This window comes from Dermacentor albipictus, unplaced genomic scaffold (assembly GCF_038994185.2).
Source record: "Dermacentor albipictus isolate Rhodes 1998 colony unplaced genomic scaffold, USDA_Dalb.pri_finalv2 scaffold_22, whole genome shotgun sequence".
Taxonomy (NCBI): Eukaryota; Metazoa; Arthropoda; class Arachnida; order Ixodida; family Ixodidae; genus Dermacentor; species Dermacentor albipictus.
Genome location: NW_027225576.1, coordinates 5135159 through 5155591, shown reverse-complemented (window position 1 = coordinate 5155591; position 20433 = coordinate 5135159). Strand labels below are relative to the sequence as shown.

Sequence of the window (20433 nt, the reverse complement as noted above, 5' to 3'; positions counted from 1 at the left end):
CAGACTGCATAACAGCTTTGGCTTAGCGAGCATGTATGATGATACTGACGCATTCGACTCGCTGGCTCTTCCTCGAGCTATTCGTTTGTGGAAGAACCTTCTCGATAACCTTGCATCAGAGCAAGATCACACAGTTTTTCGATGATCTTAAAAAATATTTATGCTCCAAAAATCTGATGTATTGCAATTTCCTACTTTCGCCATCGCCCTTGCCTCTAATACTGTTGCCGATATTTTCTTTTTCATTTCTTTTTTCTTACGTGAAAACGATCATTTGTCAGTTGTGTTTATTCTCCATAGCACCGTTGCCATTGAGTTAAAATTACTTTTTTGTTGGTTGTTGCGTTTTCATTTTTGTTTTATCAACTTTGTATGCTATTGTTACTCCCTTGCTTTTGTAGTGTATCTTGTTAAGTTCTTGGGTTCATTCACATCTTTCTGCACTGACATTTTACTCTGTTAAGGTATTATTGTATCTTAATCTTTATGTATGTATGTGTTTACTGTACTGCCCCCCTTACACAATGCCCCACGAGGGCTCTGTAAGGTACTAATAAATAAATAAATAAATAAGTAAGTAAGTAAGCTAAAGTAAAGTAAGTAAGCAAGCTAAAGTAAAGTAAGTAAGAAAGTTAAGTAAAGTAAGTAAGTAAAAAAAGTAAGTAGGTAAAGTAAATAAGTAAGTAAAGTAAGTAAGTAAGTAAAGTAAGTAAAGTAAAGTAAGTAGGTAAAGTAAAGTAAGTAAAGTAATGTAAGTAAAGTAAGTAAGTAATTAAGTAAGTAAAGTAAGTAAGTAAAGTAAGTAATTAAGTAAGTAAAGTAAGTAAGTAAAGTAAGTAAGTAAGGTAAGTAAAGTAAGGTAAGTAAAGTAAGTAAGTAAATAAGTTAAAGTAAAGTAAGTAAGAAAGTAAAGTAAGTAAGTAAAGTAAGTAAGTAAAGTAAGTAAGGTAAGTAAAGCAAGTAAGTAAAGTAAAGTAAGTAAAGCAAGTAAGTAAAGCAAGTAAGTAAAGTAAGTAAGTAAAGTAAGTAAGAAAGTAAAGTAAGTAAGAAAGTAAAGTAAAGTAAGTAAGAAAGTAAAGTAAGTAAGTAAAGTAAGTAAGGTAAGTAAAGCAAGTAAGTAAAGTAAGTAAGTAAAGCAAGTAAGTAAAGTAAGTAAGAAAGTAAAGTAAAGGAAGTAAGGTAAAGTAAGTAAAGCAAGTAAGTAAAGTAAGTTCTCCTGTTCTATAACTAAGTTTCAATCGCAGCCACTGGACAAACTGTAAGATGCAACATCATTTTCAAGCTGTAATTAAGCAATACAGTGGTGCTTATCTTGCAGCTTTAGGAAATATGCACAGAATGGCGCAATAAAGAAAGGTGTAATGGTGTGGTAAAAATAGCTCTAGAGTGACCTTAATGCATCACATATATCCTTGCAGGCCGGTGAATATCTGAGGATCAAGGTCATCCATGTGCCAGTTGACCCACAGACGATGAAGGTTGACGTGCGGAAAATGAAGGCTTCCATCACTGGAAACACCATCTTGGCAAGTGCAATCTCCATTTGTCTGTCACTAAGTAAACTGCTTGTGCTTTGAACTGTACAGCTTTGAAACTGTGGTCAGGTTATAGAGCCAATAAACAGTACAGTAGAATAAGAAAGAAAATTATGCATGATGATAGATTTCGATGATGGTTCTAAACAGAGGTAATAAGAGCTACATTGTTTGTTTGTTTACTTTGAACTTGCGTCTCACTATTAAAGCATTACAGCATTACAGTGGAGTGGGAATAGCTGTATATTGAGGAGGCGTTCAGAAATGCCCAAGTGTTACCAATTGAGGTGGAGGTAATGATAACTAGCTGACAAAAAGGTTACTGTACACTCAAATTTTGGAGGCTTTCTTGTTTCATCTTTTCCATGACGTTCATGGATAGCACTTATTCAGCAGCAGGTTGTGTGGGCATGAAGGAAAGCAGAAGCAGTAAAGTCTATTTCTGTGTCAGCAATAGTTGATGACAAACAGAAGCCTGCATTATAGGTACATTATGTAATAGTCCTGACATGATATGTACTGAAATTATGGTGTACTGTCTCCTTTTTTGGTACATGTTCTAGCCAACAAGAGTTTAAACATAAATGCATTGCTTTTAAATGGCAATGTTGAACAACTGCAAGAGTATAAGCCAGACTTCATGTCCTCATTTTAGTTGCTGATAAGAACTCAGTGAGGTTTTAGTGGACCAAAAGGTTGTGTCATTGTCAAAACCTGTCATTTGTGGTTATTTTAGTGCCTGAAAAATTATGCCTGTTCATTTGACGTGTATTCAAAGAGTACATTTACCTTGGCCAATAAGTTATGGGGACCTGAACAATGAGAAGAAAATTTTCAGAAGAACAAAAATGGGTTGGAGTGCATATGGTTGGCATTGCCAAGTCCTGACCAGCAGCATACTGCTATTCTTGAAAAGAAAAGTGCACAATCATTGCATTCTACCACTGCTTACATATGGGGCAGAAACTTGGAGGTTAACAAAGAAGCTTGAAAAGAAGTTAATGACCACGCAACAAGTGATGAAGTGAAAATTGCCAGGCATATTGTTAAGAAACAGGAAGACAGCAGTGTGGATTATAGAGCTAACAGGAGTAGTCGATAGTATTCTAGTTATTAGATGAAGGGCACAAATAAAGACATGCACGGGCAAAGTAGACAGTAGGAGCAGTAATCCGGCCTACTTTGTGGATGTAATATGTCTTTATTTGTGCCCATCAAATAATATTTATGTGTCACCAAATAAGCCAGCAAGAAGTGCTCCTTTGATATTCTAGCTGACATTAGAGGAGTCCTGAATTATCCCTCGGGCTTGGTGAAAAAACATGTAGTCTGTGGATAGCATATGCTGCTCTGAACATGTCAGCCAAATTTTGCAGTTGTGTAGGGTGCATGGAGCTCACAAGCAGAGCATGGAGTCACATATTTCTCAAACACTCCCTTTTCAAATGACGCCTTCTCCTCACTCGCTATAGCTACTGGCAGCTCGCATACGTCGTCATATGCAAGATTCCCATGGACAAGTGCTATGGATTGATAACTGACATCAATGTATTAGTCCGCTTCATGCTGCTGTTACTGTGTATATTTATTGACGAACTTTAATAAACAAGCTGCAATAAGTGAAAATCTTCTTTGGAATTGCGATAAGAATTACGTACTTCCGAAATAAGCTGACTATCATCTGCGCATGCTCTGCTGCGGCCACCCATGTAGGAATTAAACTTTGGCCACCCTACTTATCAATGTCATAGCCATGAGGTTTCACTAATGTTTATTACTTTTGAGCAATCAACTAGCCTCGAACCATGCTAAACTTAAGGTCAGACGATACATATGCTTGCCATTGCATGCTTACTCCTGGCCACTCCTGGCTAGACGCCTTGGCAGACATTGCTTTGTATGGAGCTATTGACAGCACTTCAAAATGCGCAAGTTGGATGTGGATCCGTCGGTCAAGCTGGTGCTGGACAAAGTCGGTCCGCACTGCATAGTGCAGCCAAACTAGAACACATGAGCATGATCATGCTATCCAGCCCTGTCTTAGTCTTCGGCCCTGCCGTGCACAAAACAAACGCTGCGCATACAGACCACAGTTGCATGTAGCTGCAGGGTCTGCTATGTAGTGTAGACATTGCAGTCACTGCAGGGTGCCACGATGAGCCTGCTCACTGAGCGCACTACTGTTCGCTGAAGACAACCATGTTTGGCACACTGGAAGCACTGAAATCGGCAATAGTGGTGTGTACGTGAATACCCAAAATTAACTTTCAACTGCATACAGTACCAGGATGACGTAGGCAGAGCATTGTGGGCTTGCACCATGATGTGGATCAAAAGTGATCTTTCATGGCCAATAACTCCCCTTCTGCTGAATGCATTTAACTACTTTTTGCTGCAAGATATTGCGAAATAGTCTAGTTTAATTTCAAATACATTTCTTGTCTTCTATAAAAAAGGGTTTCAGGGCTCCTTTAGGAGAAAAAACGTGGGGCTGGGCAGGCCATATAATGCGTAGGGGAGATAACCGGTGGTCTGTTAGAGTTACAGGATGGGTGACAGGGAAGGGAGGTGCAGTTGAAGATGGCAGAGAAATAGGTGGTGTGATGAAATTAGGAAATTTGCATGCAGGGGGATAGGGTCAGCTGATGCAAGACATGGGTAATTGAAGATCGCCGTGAGAGGCCTCTGTCCTACGGTGGGCATAAATTAGGCTGCTACTGATGGCGTTTTGCCATTTACTCAGTGAAATATTATGGTAGTACATGAACTAGAAGACAAAGTAAAGAGCTTTGAATCAATTCAGGGTGGCTTGAGAAACAGCATAATCAGTGCTCTTTAAGTGCTTGCTACTTGATACACAGGCACAGCAAAGCAACTCAGTCTGCAAGCATCTGTCTTGTATTCTTTGTTCTGTCCTTCGTCACTCTTTCGCTATCAAACGCTATGGACTCGTACCAACTAGCTCGATCACAGTGCTTTCAAGGTAGAGAAACCTTCCAACTATTTGATGTAGCTTGCCTTGACATTAGGTTAAGATAAAAAATTATATAGCTTCAGGAAAAGGAAAATTATTGTATATATATAAGTATCATTGAAATTTTCAGAGACAACATTCAGGCTGCTTTTTTCACATGTTGAAGTGTGGGTTGCTTTTTACACTTACTGCACAGCTTTAAATAAATAAATAAATAAATAAAACTTCACTAAAGAGGTAAAAATGTAGAATGGCCTGTTGTGCAATAGTGAGTACAAGAAATTAGCATATGAAAAAGGGGTCTGCACTTAGAGACATCAGTGTGTATGTTTGGTTTGCTTTTGTACACCACATAAAACATATCTAATGGCAGCCTGTATGTATCCAGAAATTCTTATCACCACCTTGGTCATGTGCTCTGCAGCCTGTGAGGACTGAGGGCGTGGTGTTAATTGTAAGATTAATGAAGGAGGTAGGCTGTGGTGAAGCCAGGGACGAGGGGAGTACTTCAGGTTACGTCATTGGGCTATGCACCAGACAGGCCAGTGCACGATCTTTCCTCAAATGAGCATTAATTCATTCATAAGAAAAATGGTTTCATGAAGCATACGTCCATGCAACCATTTTTCACTTTTTGCGCTATCGAAGAGTGAGGCCTCATGTGTTTTCATTTTTTCAGCTTGTGGGATCTTCACCTCAATTCCCGCATGGTTCCATTGATCCCATCCAGGAAATAGCAGAGGTGATTATGCTTTGAAATTCTTTTAAGTAGAGTAGATATTCTCTAGTGAAATGGATCCGTCAAACAAACCTCTGGCATTTGAGGGTTAAGTATTTACTGAAAAACACATGAAACAGTTAAAAGGTTGACCAGCTTGGCATTGAAGTCACAACTTGGATTTGTATTACATTTGCTTTTTGTTTTTTACAGATTGTAAACTTATGAAAAAAGGGAGGTGTTTTAATCAGAGGAGATATTATGCTCAAGCGTCGTGGTCAGAGCAAATAAGCTCGTTGATGTAGTAGTACTAGTAGTACCAAATGGAGATGAAAACTGGCATAAGTATGCAACCTTCAATGGCTGCTGCCAACTTGAGGTATTCAACTACAGTTGAACCTCACAATAACGGAATTAGTGGGGAACGCGAAAAAATTTGCTTTCGCAAGAATTTTGTTGTGAAAAGAGACAGCACAGGTAGGTAATGCATTGCAGAACAAAACTTTACTGCCAGATGTTGTTAGCCTACTTTGGTAAGTTTTGCTTGAGCATATTTAACCGCATCACCTATACGTAACCCGCCGTGGTTGCTCAGTGGCTATGGTGTTAGGCTGCTGAGCACGAGGTCATGGGATCAAATCCCGGCCAAGGCAGCCACATTTCGATGAGGGCGAAATGCGAAAACACCCGTGTACTTAGATTTAGGTGCACGTTAAAGAACCCCAGGTGGTTGAAATTTCCGGAGTCCCCCACTACGGCGTGCCTCATAATTAGAAAGTGGTTTTGGCACGTGAAACCCCATAATTTAATTTCTTTTTTTCACCTATACGTAGTACAAAGCACACCTCATCCGTCGATCAGCAGTGGCAGCACTCCCATGGAACAGTATTCTTGGTCAATTGCTTTTGGAGATATGATCACTTTTGTGAGAGTTTGCGTAAAGCGGCACTGGACGCAGAGCAAGAGCGCATGCAGTAGCATTTCTCCAGCGCACGCTGTTGCCTGTTGGCGCCAACGCATCCAATGCCGAGCGCAAAAGTGATCGTACCTTGTGTACCCGAAAGCAGTCGCTCGAGATTACGACCCCTTCGCGCAAATCTACGTTCGGCACCGAATCCACACACGATGCCTGTCGGGTGGCACCAAAACCAGCATGCTCGAAGCAAGGGATGCGTATTCCCGGATGGTCGCTCAGTCATGGCCCGATGCATGGCACTCCTTGCTGCGACCGCCATCTAAGCTCCATAAACAATTCCATGTCAGTGGGATGTGGATTTCCTTATTTTTGCTGCATTTTTCTCACCGAGGTGCACATTATACAGTGCACTGCTGCGATCGTTGTTTGAAATGCGCGTTCAGTTTGTGCTCGGTTTCGCCTCACGTGATTGGCCTAGGCTGTGCCGAGTCATCAGCTGTGGGGAATGCTGGCTGAATGCGTCTTTCGAACAACGATCTATGATCTCGCCTATAGGCACCCTGCAATGAAGTTTGGTTGCGCATGTTGTGCCACCTCGCACCGGCAGTGAGCACCCGTAAGTACGCTCTCACCACCATTTCACCATTCTCCGTACTGTGCTCAGGCCCACCTGAAAGCCTCCTTTTCCAATTTTGCAATGGATTCACCACGGCCTCTCGGCAGCTCCTCCATGTGAAGTGTGAACAAAAACAACAACCACAGATACTGCTGCATTAAGGATTGTCACAACCGTGAAGGGGATATCAGCATCAAATTATACCGTTTCCCTTCAAAACCGTGGGAAGCAACCCCGGCGGCTGAAGTGGATTGTCACAATTCGTGTTGCTCTTGCACATTTCTGTTAAATGAACTAAGACGTAAAAGCAAAAAGAAGAAGAAAAGAACCATTAGGGGCATCCGTAAAAATGCACAATAAAACGACAACTGCATAAAAATGTGTGCTTCCCGCTGTTGTAAATTGGTTTTGATGTTTAGCTCGTCTCGTTCCAAAGCAAACATGCGGTGATTGTTACGTGTCAAATATAGCTTTGTAAGTGCTTTGTGCTGGAGCTTTGTATGTACTGTGCTTTTTGTTGTGCATTAATAAGCCAACTTGCAGCTTCTTTCTGCACCAAGATCAAGACACAACTGCTGGAATTGGGCTCATTCATGCTGATGTTTTCTTGCATATAGAATAATCCAACTAAGGCTGGAGTGCACCACAGCACATGGCGAGTATTCGCAAATTAGCATTTCTCTTGTGCACGCTAGCGCACATTTGTTCAGTCTTCACATTTTTATTTTCAGCTGATTACTCTCTATTATGTTTCAGCGATGATGACCTCTAACCTTCGAGCCTGAACGACGATACCAGAATATGCTCAAGGCACTTTGTCAACAGGCAAAAAAGCACTTACTTGCCAATTCACCAAAACCTCTGCAATTGTGGTATGCAAGGCACTCTCCAAATAATGAAGCTACAAACGACAGTTGAAAAACGTCTACGGCCGTATTTGCTCGCTTAAGTAGCATAAAATACTAATGATTTGTAAACTTACTTTAAGTTTGACGGCGAAAGCATGCTTGCTTTGTACTGACAAACACTTCGCCACCTGCAGTGGTTGCTTAATGGCTAAGGTGTTGTATTACTGAACACAAGGTCGCGGGATCTAATCCCAACCACGGCCGCCAGCGAAACGCCCGTGTACCTAAATTTAGGTGCACATTAAAGAACCCCAAATGACCCACATTTTATGGAGTCCCCACTACAGCGGGCCTTATAATCACATTGTGGTTCTGGCACCTAAAACTCCATAATTTAATTTAAGCATGTCGCTGCGGTGTCCGAGCTGTTTACTTCTTTGACACGATATGCATGGTTCTAGCCGTAAATGTGACATCCTTTCTCAAGCATCAGTAGTCCAAAATAAGCCTCGGTGCCTGTGATTACCTTAAAAGCACAATTTAGAATGACCAACACGTTTCAAATGAGCGCTGCAAAAGCATGCCTCCGTAGCAGTGGCCTCCTCTGTGTTTCGTGGAACTTACACAGTGGCGCTGATGGCTGAGCCAATCACTGGGCTGCCTGACCATTGACGGTAGCCTATAGTTGTAATAGTTCTGCGGAAACCCGTAAGGTGGAGAGAAGTAATTAATATAGGGAAAATGGGACATCCACCCAAACGTAGCTAAGTGCTACAAAGGTCCTGGGTTCGAATCCCAGACCAGGATGAATTTTTCTTCAACTGCGAGGCTTTCTTCCGAGGAGCCCATATGGGTTTGCTTTGTAGCACTTAGCTATGTTTAGGTGGTTGTCTCATTTTCCCTTTATTAAGTAGCCTATAATTGGATACAACTAAAGTATGCAGGGAAGTCCCACCCACACTTTCATAACCACCAGCCACTGTTCCTCCGTGAGGCAGCCAATAGTTCATACTTCAAACTTTCCCTACACCTAAATAAGGCAGTAACCACAAAAATAAAATCATAAGTACCTAATTTTATATGTTTTCACTTGTATATTATAGTAGTGGAACTATGAAAGCCTAATTCTTTACTAAACTGAAATAAAATGCTTGCTTTGCTGCAACTATTTACTGTCAAGTTTCACTTCACTTGGCATTGAAGTTTCATGAGTAAAATGGACTTAGTAGTGAAATGAACTTTGCCGCAGACTTTCAAAGAGTGAATTGCTCAGACTCCATGCACTTTGTTCATGTCTGTTGCACAACTCATCGCTTCCGCTGATGAAAAGACTCTGCAGGAACAGCAGACACTCCAGAGGTATCAAGTACGACGTCATTTTGACATAGTCAAACGACAGCGATTTTGTTTGCAATAAAACTTTTGTTTGGGCCAATTGGTTCATAGCTGAAAACCTTGACGAGTAGCGCAAAAAAACATGGACCAAGAAAAACCCAAGTACACAGGACGGGTGATTGGCTGGCGAAGTAACCCCGCGGTCCGTGTGCCTTGGTTTCCAACTGTTGTTTTTAAAGTGGTATCCTACTATAGTAGGTGTGCAAAAATTGTCGTCACATGTTTGTAGCGACATGCATGCCACTTCAAGCGGGCATCAACATACAAGATGGCGGCCACGACATGTTTTTAGCGCATGTGATCGCTTCCAGTGCTTGATTATTTTTGTAAACAAAAATGGCGGCACCCATGCAAGTATAATGTAGTGGTTTTTTACACAATTTTAGTGCAAAACAATTGTATTTGAGCACATTTTGGAGCCTGCTAGCCCTACGTGAGTAGATAATACTCAAGGATACGTTCCGGCAAATTCTGTTGATGCGGTATTATAGTACAGCGACATTTCGTTGCCAAGAGGTAAGAAATGCATTGAATCCTATGGGTGTTCGCCGGGTATGCGAAAATATTTCGTTGTCGCGAGAATTTCGTTATTGTGGGATTTCGTTATCGTGGGTTGTGACTGTATTGGCATACCATTGCTTTCTGGTGTTTCTGATATGATTTTGTGGGATGCCCAAATGGTCTACACCAGTTGACCAAAAAGCAGCTGCAGCAGCAAATCCACCACTCTGTCTTAGCTCCGTACCGCCGTCTGTCAGGCACCGTTTTACTCACAGACTGCAGCAAAGGTGATAGTGTATGCAATGTCACCACTCCCCCACTTGTGTGGCAGGAGATTTGAATTTCGAAAAAGGTATTCAAACCTTTTGAAGGCAATTTTCTCGTGAAATAAGTCTTTTCTTGGCACGGAACAAGTGTTGCAAGGTTTCTGGAATGGTATTTAAACAGTCCACATCGACTTAGTATTTGCCTTTATTGTCCCTTTAAGGTGACTGATTTTGACAGCTCTGCATTGTGGGCTATTAGGGTTACTTAATATACTGGCTACTGCCTGCAATGTACTAGTATATATTTAGCTTACCTTTTCACTAGAACATTAGATTGCTGGGATTCTGCACAACAGGTCACGGACATTGGAGACTGCTTGATGTCAGTTAACTTTGGTTGATACAGCATACAGTGGAATCTCGATGATACGAATCTCACGGGGTCACGAAAAATATTCGTATTAGCCGAAATTCGTATCATCGAAACAATTAAAACTAGCTAAATCAAAGAGTCAGAGGTGAACTCACTCAGACACACGTACGTAAAAAGGATTTATTTATTGTAGAAAATTCTACAATGTCCTCTGCCTCTTTTTCTTTGTCAGGTCAATTAGCAGACTTTGTTCAAATCCATAAAAACGCGTGCAAGTGTCGTTGCTGATTTCGTTCGCGCACGCCTCAGAACTTAGCGCGCATGCAGCGTTTCAGCCGCCGGTGGTCGGTCCTTCGCCGTCGCCCACATCTAACACAATGAACGCGGCCCGAAGCACAGCAGCCACTCCGTCCAATGGCAGGCGGAAAATGAAGAAAAGCACAAAAGCAACACAAAGTGCCACCGCTTCAAACTCTTCGCGCCCAGTCGCGGCCTCCGCGCTGTCCGGCGCCGCGTCCGCGCCTCCGCACCAAAAGAGAGGGAGAAATCGCGTAACTGCGCGCTGTTTTCTTTCACTGCCATCGGTGGGGCTCATGCTCGCGGTCGCGTCCATCCGTGCGCTGGAATCGTGCCAACTGTGGTCTCTCCTCCGCGCAGCGGCGCAACCTCCTCCCCTCCTTAGCAACCGGCGCGCCGGTCAGGGGCGCAGCTGCGCATAGCAACCGTGACGTCACACAGTAGCGGTAGAACGGGCGCGCGCGCGTCGCGGTGGCACCGCCGCTCCTTCGCCAGCCGTTTCGTTGCCGTCGAGTGAGAGGCCCGTGTTGCGCGCCATGCGGTTCGGGGAAGTGCCAGCGGATGCCGGATTCCCCCAACACCAAACGCCAGAAGAACAAGGAGCGAATGCGCATGCCACGAATGAACATGTTACCAGATGCGAAGGCAAGGGAGGCAGAAAAGAAACGCCAACAGCGACTGATTAGATCGTCGGGTACCAAAGGCAGGGAAGAAGAACGGAAGCGGCAGCAGCGACAGGCGATATCGCCGAACACCAAAGCGAATGAATTGGAGCGCAGACGGCAGCAGCGTCTGGCTTTCGCCAAGCACACTTTCAAATTTCCAATGTCTTCGGTAATTTTCGTATCAACCGACGCGGGTCGAAAATTGATTCGTAACAACCATTTTCTAACACGTTGCAAAGTAATGGGGCTCGGCCGGGACTACAGAAAATTCGTATCATCCAGAAATTCGTATCAGCCGTGATCGTATCATCGAGATTCCACTGTATTGCCATGTGTGCATTGTTGTACTTATTGCCACTCACGTCTTTCACAAAACTGTCACTATTATTATTGCATCCAAGCAAGGCTTGCTAGCCGTATCATAACTCTGCAAATGTTGTAATCTCTTCGATAGGCAACTGTGTTCGTCATTATCAGATTATGTCACAAGCCCTGTAGTACATTCTTTCAATGACACTAGTACTACACTATAACTGCTCTTAATGTACTATTGCATTCAATATGAGTTGCAACATGTGAGCTGTGGCCAGAACGCTCCCTCGGACGAGCCGGTGGTGTCACGTGCAATGCTTTTGAGAAGAAAAGGAAAAGGGTCTCGCCATTCCAGCAATGCTGATACTCCCATGCTTTCCGTTGTGTGCCTTCTTTGCAGAGCGATAATACAATGGAAGCAGCATGACTTCCTTAGCGTAGTGTGCTTTGTCATAAAGCACTGCTGCCCTAGCTTTGCAGTTTATTCTCGTTTTTTTCTTTCTTTTTCATTATTTGACTGTGGCATTTGAGAAAGTTAAATTGGTGAGATATTGCAATAGGCACCTACCGTCGAATGTATGTCTGGCAGTTTATTATTGCTCTGCGAAGCAAGCAGATGGCAGAAAGCAGGGGGTATGTGCATTGGTAGAATGGCAAAACCCTCTCCATTTTTTCTCGAGAATGTCACACATTAGCACCACTAGCTCTACAAGCAGGTCGCTCTGGCCTCCCATTCAAGGCCTACATGGCCTTCACTTTGAGAAACTTCAAAGCAGCTATGCTGCCTTGAAGTTCCCTAACCAGCTTGCTGTGACAACTTGGGTTTACAGTGTCTGTAGGGCTTGGTTAAATTTTTACTAGTAATGATAGATGACTTTGTATTCTAAAGGAGCGAAAAAGTGAACTTGGAAAAATTTAAGAACTATTACTGTACCACAATGGCCCAAATATGAGAAAATTCTTTAAAATCTATGACATCACACTGATGTACCAGTGCTGGGGTTTCAATGAGAAATTAAAAAAAGAAGTTTGTTTTCTCCTTGATCCTACCATAAAATTAATGAAAACGTTGTTTTGAGAGAACATCAATCTAATGTGACTTGGTGTTTCTGTGTAGTATGCCTTTAAATTAGAAGTAGGAGACATATTTGTATGTGCTTTCCATTTATAATATATCCAGATGTTTTATGTTCGTTTCATTATCATGGGGCATTCTCCTTGGACATGCCAGCTGTCACCCTTCCATGTCAACTTTCTTTTTCAGAAAACCATGAAAATTTCTAGTATATTTTTATGTTTCATTATGAACAGTTTTCATCATTGCAGGATCAGCTGTTCATTTGTTATTTTTTGTTGTCGTTTGGCGTTAATCACTTTTTCATGTTTTTGAGTTGCAGCTGGGCAAGGCCACAGACAAAGTATATAAAGGGCAATATTTCTTATCACAGGTCTCGTGCGTAGTTTTGTTATCCTCCATGGACGTATTATTGCTGGTGCAGGGTAGAAAGAAAAACCACAGTGGTCCTGGCAGCAAAGTGTACTTGTTGAGCCGTGTCCATGCGAGAAAGGTTGCTTCAGGTTTTTTATCTTCCTTGCAATCAGTAGCACTAAATTCAAGCTCCGAATACAACTCGCTAGAGCTTTCCATGTGTGCTTGTCAAATTGAGGTGAATGAATGTCCAAAGATACCACGATTCTGGCATTGAGAAGGTGGCCGTCATCGCTGCCGTTGCCTCACTACGTGCTGCCATTTTTAAAACTCAGGGGGAGTCAGACTTTTGCTTCGTTTTTGCCAAGTGTGCCTTAACAAAAATTAGTTTTCTGGAAAGCTGTAGCGCAGAATTCACTCCAAAATTATAATATGACAGCCAGTTGTCCAAGGCAATCAGCAAGAGAAAGGAAATCTCTGGATGAGTGTGACTTGTTCTGGGCACAGAAAGGCTTAACTACAAATACAGCCGAGCCCACCTATAACAATATTGAAGTGCCAAGAAAATTCCATTGTTATAATCGATAATCACTGTAGCCAGGTTACATGAAAAACAACAGAGGGGACAAGCAGCAAAACACTTTAACTAGACAGAAACAAGGACAGTCAAATGCACTTATAGCATTACTGGTTTTAACAACTCGGATGTAACGATGAGCAGTTGTGGCACTGTGAACTTTTTTGCGTGTTCCATGGCATAATAAACTGCTTACTACAATGTTTCCATGCTGTGTTATCAGTTACAACAAGCGTAAGTCTGGCTAGGTGTCCGCACGGAAAGGAACAGGAATGTGCAATCCTTTAAAAAGAAAAAAAAAATGCGAGCCGCCACGCCCACCTACATACCACACTCACCAGTGTGCCACTCATGCCATGTGGCCCGCCTTCACCACATTGCCAGTCTCGCGCACCTCTCTCCCATCTCCCTTTCACCCCTCTGATATCGGTGCTACCGGTGCAGTCAATTCATGTTTGGGAGGGGTGGAAGGGGAAAAATTCTAGGAAAGGACTGTTTGGCCTTTATTTTATCCACTGTAATCAAACTTTCTTGCCAAATTGTTGAACATAGTTATGAAACTATACTTTACCAGTATAAACCGATTTAGTGTTGCTCTGTAGTGTCCCTTTTAGGCAACCTTAGGGGCTATTCAAGGCACATGAAAGTACTAAAAAATTAGTTTTACAACTTATTCACCTCTTAGTGAACAATGTGGATGGCTTCTACACAAGTGATAGCGACATTAGCAAGCAGCTATGGCTTGGTGGACTTGAATGCCAAGCTGATTTAATCCTCTGTCGATTCATTTCTTTTTGACCAGCTGGGGGCAAAGTATGGCATTTCTGTTCATGTGGATGCCTGCCTTGGAGGCTTCCTGGTGCCTTTCATGGATGAAGCTGGGTTCCCGCTGCCTCTTTTTGACTTCCGCCTTGAGGGTGTCACGAGCATATCAGCAGACACACACAAGGTGTGATGTAGTTTTTTTGTTTCAAGACAAACTCTTGTCTTTCGAAGAACTTTGTTTGCCACAGCATTGTCTGTTACAGTGATGCAGCGGAACCGAGAACACAGCAGAACCAAATAGCAAAGGTTTGAGCTTTGCTGTAGTCACTAATGGATTCAGGGATGTAAAATTATAGGCACTTGTTTGGGAGCCAGAAGTGTGGTAATGGTTAATCCATACCACTCTATTGTCACTTTCCCCTCTCATAGTCACTTTGTGCCACTTTAGGGCATGATGATCTGGGTGTTGTTGCTACAGCTACATTTGTCAGTCATTGTAGCACTCGACAATGCACAGTCATAGATAGGTTTGTGCATAAAAGGTTCTAGTGGAGGATCTGCTACCTTCAGACTAATTATATGACCTATCTGCAACAGCTTGTAAATTCAGTTGCAGATGACTTCCACAGCTATCACTGCAGTTAATTTCAAAGCCCTATCTACTCGGAGTTTCTTTATCCCGTATTTCACTTCCTTCATGTGTAACCCTGTGAGGTGCGAAGTGTGCGTGCATAGTTCATCAAATGGCCGGGAGTAATACAAAATAATGATGATGACATGTGTGAGTTTGGCATGAGCACATCAGCATCGCAGTAGAAAAAAAAAGGACAAAAACAAGCATCAATTGGCGAGGCAGATGAGTGCAAAAGGAGGAGACAGAAAGAGAAGTGTGGAAAGAGCAGCGAAAGTGGGGAAGATACGTCGGTGGTTGGAACAAGCGAAGGAGGCTAGGGTGCAGTGGTGCAACATCGACGGGCACTTGAACCTGGGCTCACGAGACCTCTACCTAGCCAGTTCTGAACTTCCGAACGACCGAACGTCTCTGTAGCAGGCTGGAGTCAGCATGACCTTGGCTGCTCTCTGGAAGCAAAGCGATGAGGTGCCGAAGAACGGGGTCTCCTGTAGACCCTGGGACGTCCTGCTGTGACGTACTTCCTAACTGCAAGGCGACAGTCGAGTGCACTGTCATGTTGGCCGTCCACAACCCGCTAATTTCCTGCTGTTCCTGCCTCATTCCGTTAGTGCCATCCCGAACTGGTCTGCTCAAAGGCCATCATCACATCAAACTGGTGAACCGTTTTTTTTGTTGCTCGTGACTTCCTTTGCTTTTGTTATCTCTTGATAACTTAGTGAACTTTGTGTTGGCATCATAGCTTCTTAATCTGTCTTGTGACATAACAATCATTGTGACTTTTCTATGGGCTGTTGTAAGTCTTAGTCTGGGTTTATAAGTGTGCATGTTATCTTGTGTTGATAAAGTTACTGTTGCATGTGGGTTGCAGCCAGCCTTGTCTTTTATTAGAGCACCAAGACACAGCACCTCATATGCGTTTGAAGGATCTCTTAAAGAAACCTTATCACATATCCGCAGCAGAACCTATCGTGCCAGCAAGTACGGTCTCTTCAACTTCACGGATGTAGAGGCATCTAGAGGCTTCTAAGCCCTTGCAGAAGACTGGTGCTGGCAAGAGCAGTACTTGTACTTGATCATACATCTGCTCTCACAGCAAGCACATTGTCTTGGGAGTGTTTCATATGAAAAGCCTGCAGTATTAAAGAAACATGGGCACTGCATTTGCATATGCCACTTAATGTAAATTATTCTTTTAAAACAGAGGGACATGAGTTTTAAGACTTCACTTTGAGTCCATTTTGAGATGGCAGTTGAGGGTTCAAAGCTGTCTTGCTCAACCCTGTCATGTGCAAGGATGAACGCAATATTTGCTGATGTGATGAGGGCATCTTTCCTGCACCTGTAGCTGGATTTATTGATTCTTGACAATTTCTTGTCAAATCATGAGTTTCCTTGGCCAGAAGTTTCTCAACCTATCTAAACAAATGTGTTTCGTGCTTCTTATGCAGTACGGTTACACTCCGAAAGGCTCATCTATGGTCATGTACCGGAGCCGCAAGTACCACCACTACCAGTTCTCGGTAGCCACTGACTGGCCTGGGGGTGTCTATGCAACGCCAACAATGTCTGGTAAGCTTTTCCTGTGTCTTGTATGTGCAGACCTGCCTCAAAATTTATTGAGTTTATTAAGAAAAAACAAAGTACAATTCAAGCACAGCATGACCAGAAAAAGACAAAATATTTGCCTGTTGGAATAACGAATGGACGAAGAAGAAGCATTTACGAATGTTTACAGCTGCATCAATTAGTATTTGCTTAGGGGTGAAGTGAGCTACCCTGCTTTATACTTGCACAAAATCGGTATGACAAGGGCACATTCAACAATTAATGCTGCAGATGCAATGCTCACAGCCTGTAAGAAAAAAACATCTAGAAGGGTGAAAATTTTATCCAGTTAAATAATAGGTAGTCTTTCTGTGTGCTGTTTCATCATTGCATGTTGTAAGAACACAAATGAAGCTGCCCCAAAAGAGTGAGCGTGTCGTGATCTTCACAATGCATAGGTGGCAGCCACGTGACACTTGACAATAAATAGTTGCAGCAAAGCATGCATTTTATTTCAGTTCAGTAAAGAATTAGGCTTTCACTGTTCCACTATGATAGGTGAGTGAAAACGTACAAAATTACGTACTTATAATTTTGTTTTTGTGGTTACCGCCTTAGTTGGGTAACAGGGAAAATTTGAAGTCCAAACTATTTGCAACCTCGCAAAGGAACAGTGACTGGCGGTTATGAGGCCGTGGGCAGGGCTTCAGTTCAGGCTGCCATTGGACAGGCTGCCATTGGAATCTGAACCTGGCAACATTTAACGTTAGAATGTTATCTAGTGAGGCAAGTCTGGCAGTGTTATTAGAGGAATTAAAGGGCAGTAAATGGGATATAATAGGGCTCAGTGAGGTTAGGAGGACAAAAGAAGCATATACAGTGCTAAAAAGCGGGTACGCCCTGTACTACCGGGGTTAGCGGAGAAACGAGAACTAGGAGTCGGATTCCTCATTAATGAGGATATAGCTGGTAATATACAGGAATTCTATAGCATTAACGAGAGGGTAGCAGTTCTTGTTGGGAAACTTAATAAGAAGTACAAATTGAAGGTCGTACAGGTCTACGCCCCTACATCCACTCATGATGACCAGGAAGTCGAAAGCTTCTATGAAGACGTGGAAACGGCGATGGGTAAAGTAAAAAACAAAATACACTATACTGATGGGCGACTTCAATGCCAAGGTAGGCAAGAAGCAGGCTGGAGACAAGTCAGTAGGGGAATATGGCATAAGCCCTAGAAATAGCAGGGGAAAGTTATTAGTAGAGTTTGCAGAACAGAATAATATGCGGATAATGAATACCTTATTCCAGAAGCGGGATAGCCGAAAGTAGACGTGGAAGAGCCCTAATGGCGAGACTAGAAGTGAAATAGACTTCATACTATGTGCTAACCCTGGCATCATACAATATGTTGACGTGCTCGGCAAGGTGTGCTGCAGTCGCCATAGGATGGCAAGAACTCGAATTAGCCTACACTTGAGGAGGGAACGGAAGAAACTGGTACATAAGAAGCCAGTCAATGAGTTAGCGGTAAGAGGGAAACTAGAGGAATTCCGGATCACGCTACAAAACAGGTATTCGCCATTAACTCAGGAAGAGGACCTTAGTGTTGAAGCAATGAACGACAATCTTATGGGCATCATTAAGGAGTGTGCAATAGAAGTCGGTGGTAACTCCATTAGACAGGATACCAGAAAGCTATCGCAGGAGACAAAACATCTTATCAAGAAATGCCAATCTATGAAGCATCTAGCCCTGCAGCTAGAATAGAGCTGTCAGAACTTTCTAAGTTAATCAACAAGCGTAAGACTGCTGACATAAGGAACTATAATGTGCATAGAATGGAACATGCTCTCAGCAACGGAGGAAGCCTAAAAGCAGTGAAGAAGAAACTAGGAATAGGCAAGAATCAGATGTGTGCGTTAAGAGACAAAGCTGGCAATATCATTACAAATATGGATGACATAGTTCAAGTGGCTGAGGAGTTCTATAGAGATTTATGCAGTACCAGTAGAACCCACGACGATAATGGAAGAGAGACTAGTCTAGAGGAATTTGAAATCCCACATGTAACGCAGGAAGAAGTAAAGAAAGCCTTGGGAGCTATGCAAAGGGGGATAGCAGCTGGGCAGGATCAGGTAACAGCAGATTTGTTGAAGGATGGTGGGCAGATTGTTCTAGAAAAGCTGGCCACCCTGTATACACAATGCCTCATGACCTCGAGCGTACCGGAATCTTGGAAGAACGCTAACATAATACTAATCTATACGAAAGGGGACGCCAAAGACTTGAAAAATTATAGACCGATCAGCTTACTGTCCGTTGCCTACAAAGTATTTACTAAGGTAATTGCAAATAGAATCAGGAACACCTTAGACTTCTGTCAACCAAAGGACCAGGCAGGATTCCGTAAAGGCTACTCAACAATAGACCATATTCACACTATTAATCAGGTGATAGAGAAATGTGCGGAATATAACCAACCCTTATATATGGCTTTGATTGATTACGAAAAAGCGTTTGATTCGGTCGAAACCTCAGCAGGCATGGAGGCACAACGGAATGAGGGTGTAGACGAGCCATATGTAAATATACTGAAAGATATATATAGCTGCTCCACAGCCACCGTATTCCTCCATCAAGAAAGCAACAAAATCTTAATAAAGAAAGGCATCAGGCAGGGAGATACGATCTCTCCAATGCTATTCACAGCGTGTGTACAGGAGGTATTCAGAGACCTGGAGTGGGAGGAATTGGGGATAAGAGGTAATGGAGAATACCTTAGTAACTTGTGATTCGCTGATGATATTGCCTTGCAATCAGGAGACCAATTACAATGCATGCTCACTGACCTGGTGAGGCAAAGCCGAAGGGTGGGTCTGAAAATTAATCTGCAGAAAACTAAAGTAATGTTTAACAGTCTCGGAAGAGAACAGCAGTTTACGATAGGTAGCAAGGCACTGGAAGTGGTAAGGGAATACATCTACTTAGGGCAGGTAGTGACCACGGATCCGGATCATGAGACTGAAATAATCAAAAGAATAAGGATGGGCTGGGGTGTGTTTGGCAGGCATTCTCAAATCATGAACAGCAGGTTGCCACTATCCCTCAAGAGAAAAGTACGCATATAACAGCTGTGTCTTACCAGTACTCACGTACGGGGCAGAAACCTGGAGGCTTACGAAAAGGGTTCTGCTTAAATTAAGGACGACGCAACAAGCTATGGAAAGAAGAATGATGGGTGTAACGTTAAGGGATAAGAAAAGAGCAGATTGGGTGAGGGAACAAACGTGGGTTAATGACATCTTAGTTCAAATCAAGAAAAAGAAATTGGGCATGGGCAGGACATGTAATTACGAGGGAAGATAACTGATGGTCATTAAGGGTTATGGACTGAATTCCAAGGGAAGCGTAGCAGGGGGTGGCAGAAAGTTAGGTGGGCGGATGAGATTAAGAAGTTTGCAGGGACAACATGGCCACAATTAGTACATGACCAGGGTAGTTGGAGAAGCATTAGAGGGGCCTTTGCCCTGCAGAGTGCTTTGGTGCACTCTTGGGGCATTCTAGTATCGGTTGGACCCTAGAATTCAATGCGCTTCCAGCACTATTCAATTCAGGCTAAAAAAATACTATTTGCACACTATTAACCCCTGCTTATTAGCTGTGTGGTTCTGTGAGGCTTATTAGCTGTGAGGTTCTCTGTCTTGACTTTTAGTGCCAGTTGAGATGCATGGGAAATTCAACCTGTGGAATATAACATAAAGCCTATTTATTTTTGGCATCCGTGCACTTGAAATATGTGCATTGTAGCTTAAAGGGGCCCTGAAATGCATTTTGAACATGTTGAAGAAGCGTTGCTGATCTGTTAACGCAACTACTTTGAGCATCTGAGCCAAATATTATTGCACTGCAGGGAGCACGGAATTTACATTCTTGTGCACTGTCATCAGACAGTGCCATTGTAAGCAGCTGGGCCCACTAACGGCTATGATTTCGTGATTGCGATAAAATTTTCAGTAATGCAATTATTGCTCATTTGAGCTAAATAAATGAAAAATATGTAAGCC

The 20433-nt window shown here is 42.8% G+C and overlaps 1 protein-coding gene across 1 annotated transcript in view; it reads left to right on the top strand.

The window, feature by feature from the left end:
- The window catches only part of Sply (Sphingosine-1-phosphate lyase), a 107397-nt gene that overhangs the window by 40947 nt on the left and 46017 nt on the right, over positions 1-20433 (top strand). Inside the window, exons 7-10 of the mRNA XM_070529496.1 lie at positions 1419-1526; positions 5189-5251; positions 14225-14371; positions 16270-16390. Of these exons, the coding sequence (XP_070385597.1) occupies positions 1419-1526; positions 5189-5251; positions 14225-14371; positions 16270-16390 (439 nt within the window). The remainder of the gene's footprint in view (positions 1-1418; positions 1527-5188; positions 5252-14224; positions 14372-16269; positions 16391-20433) is intronic.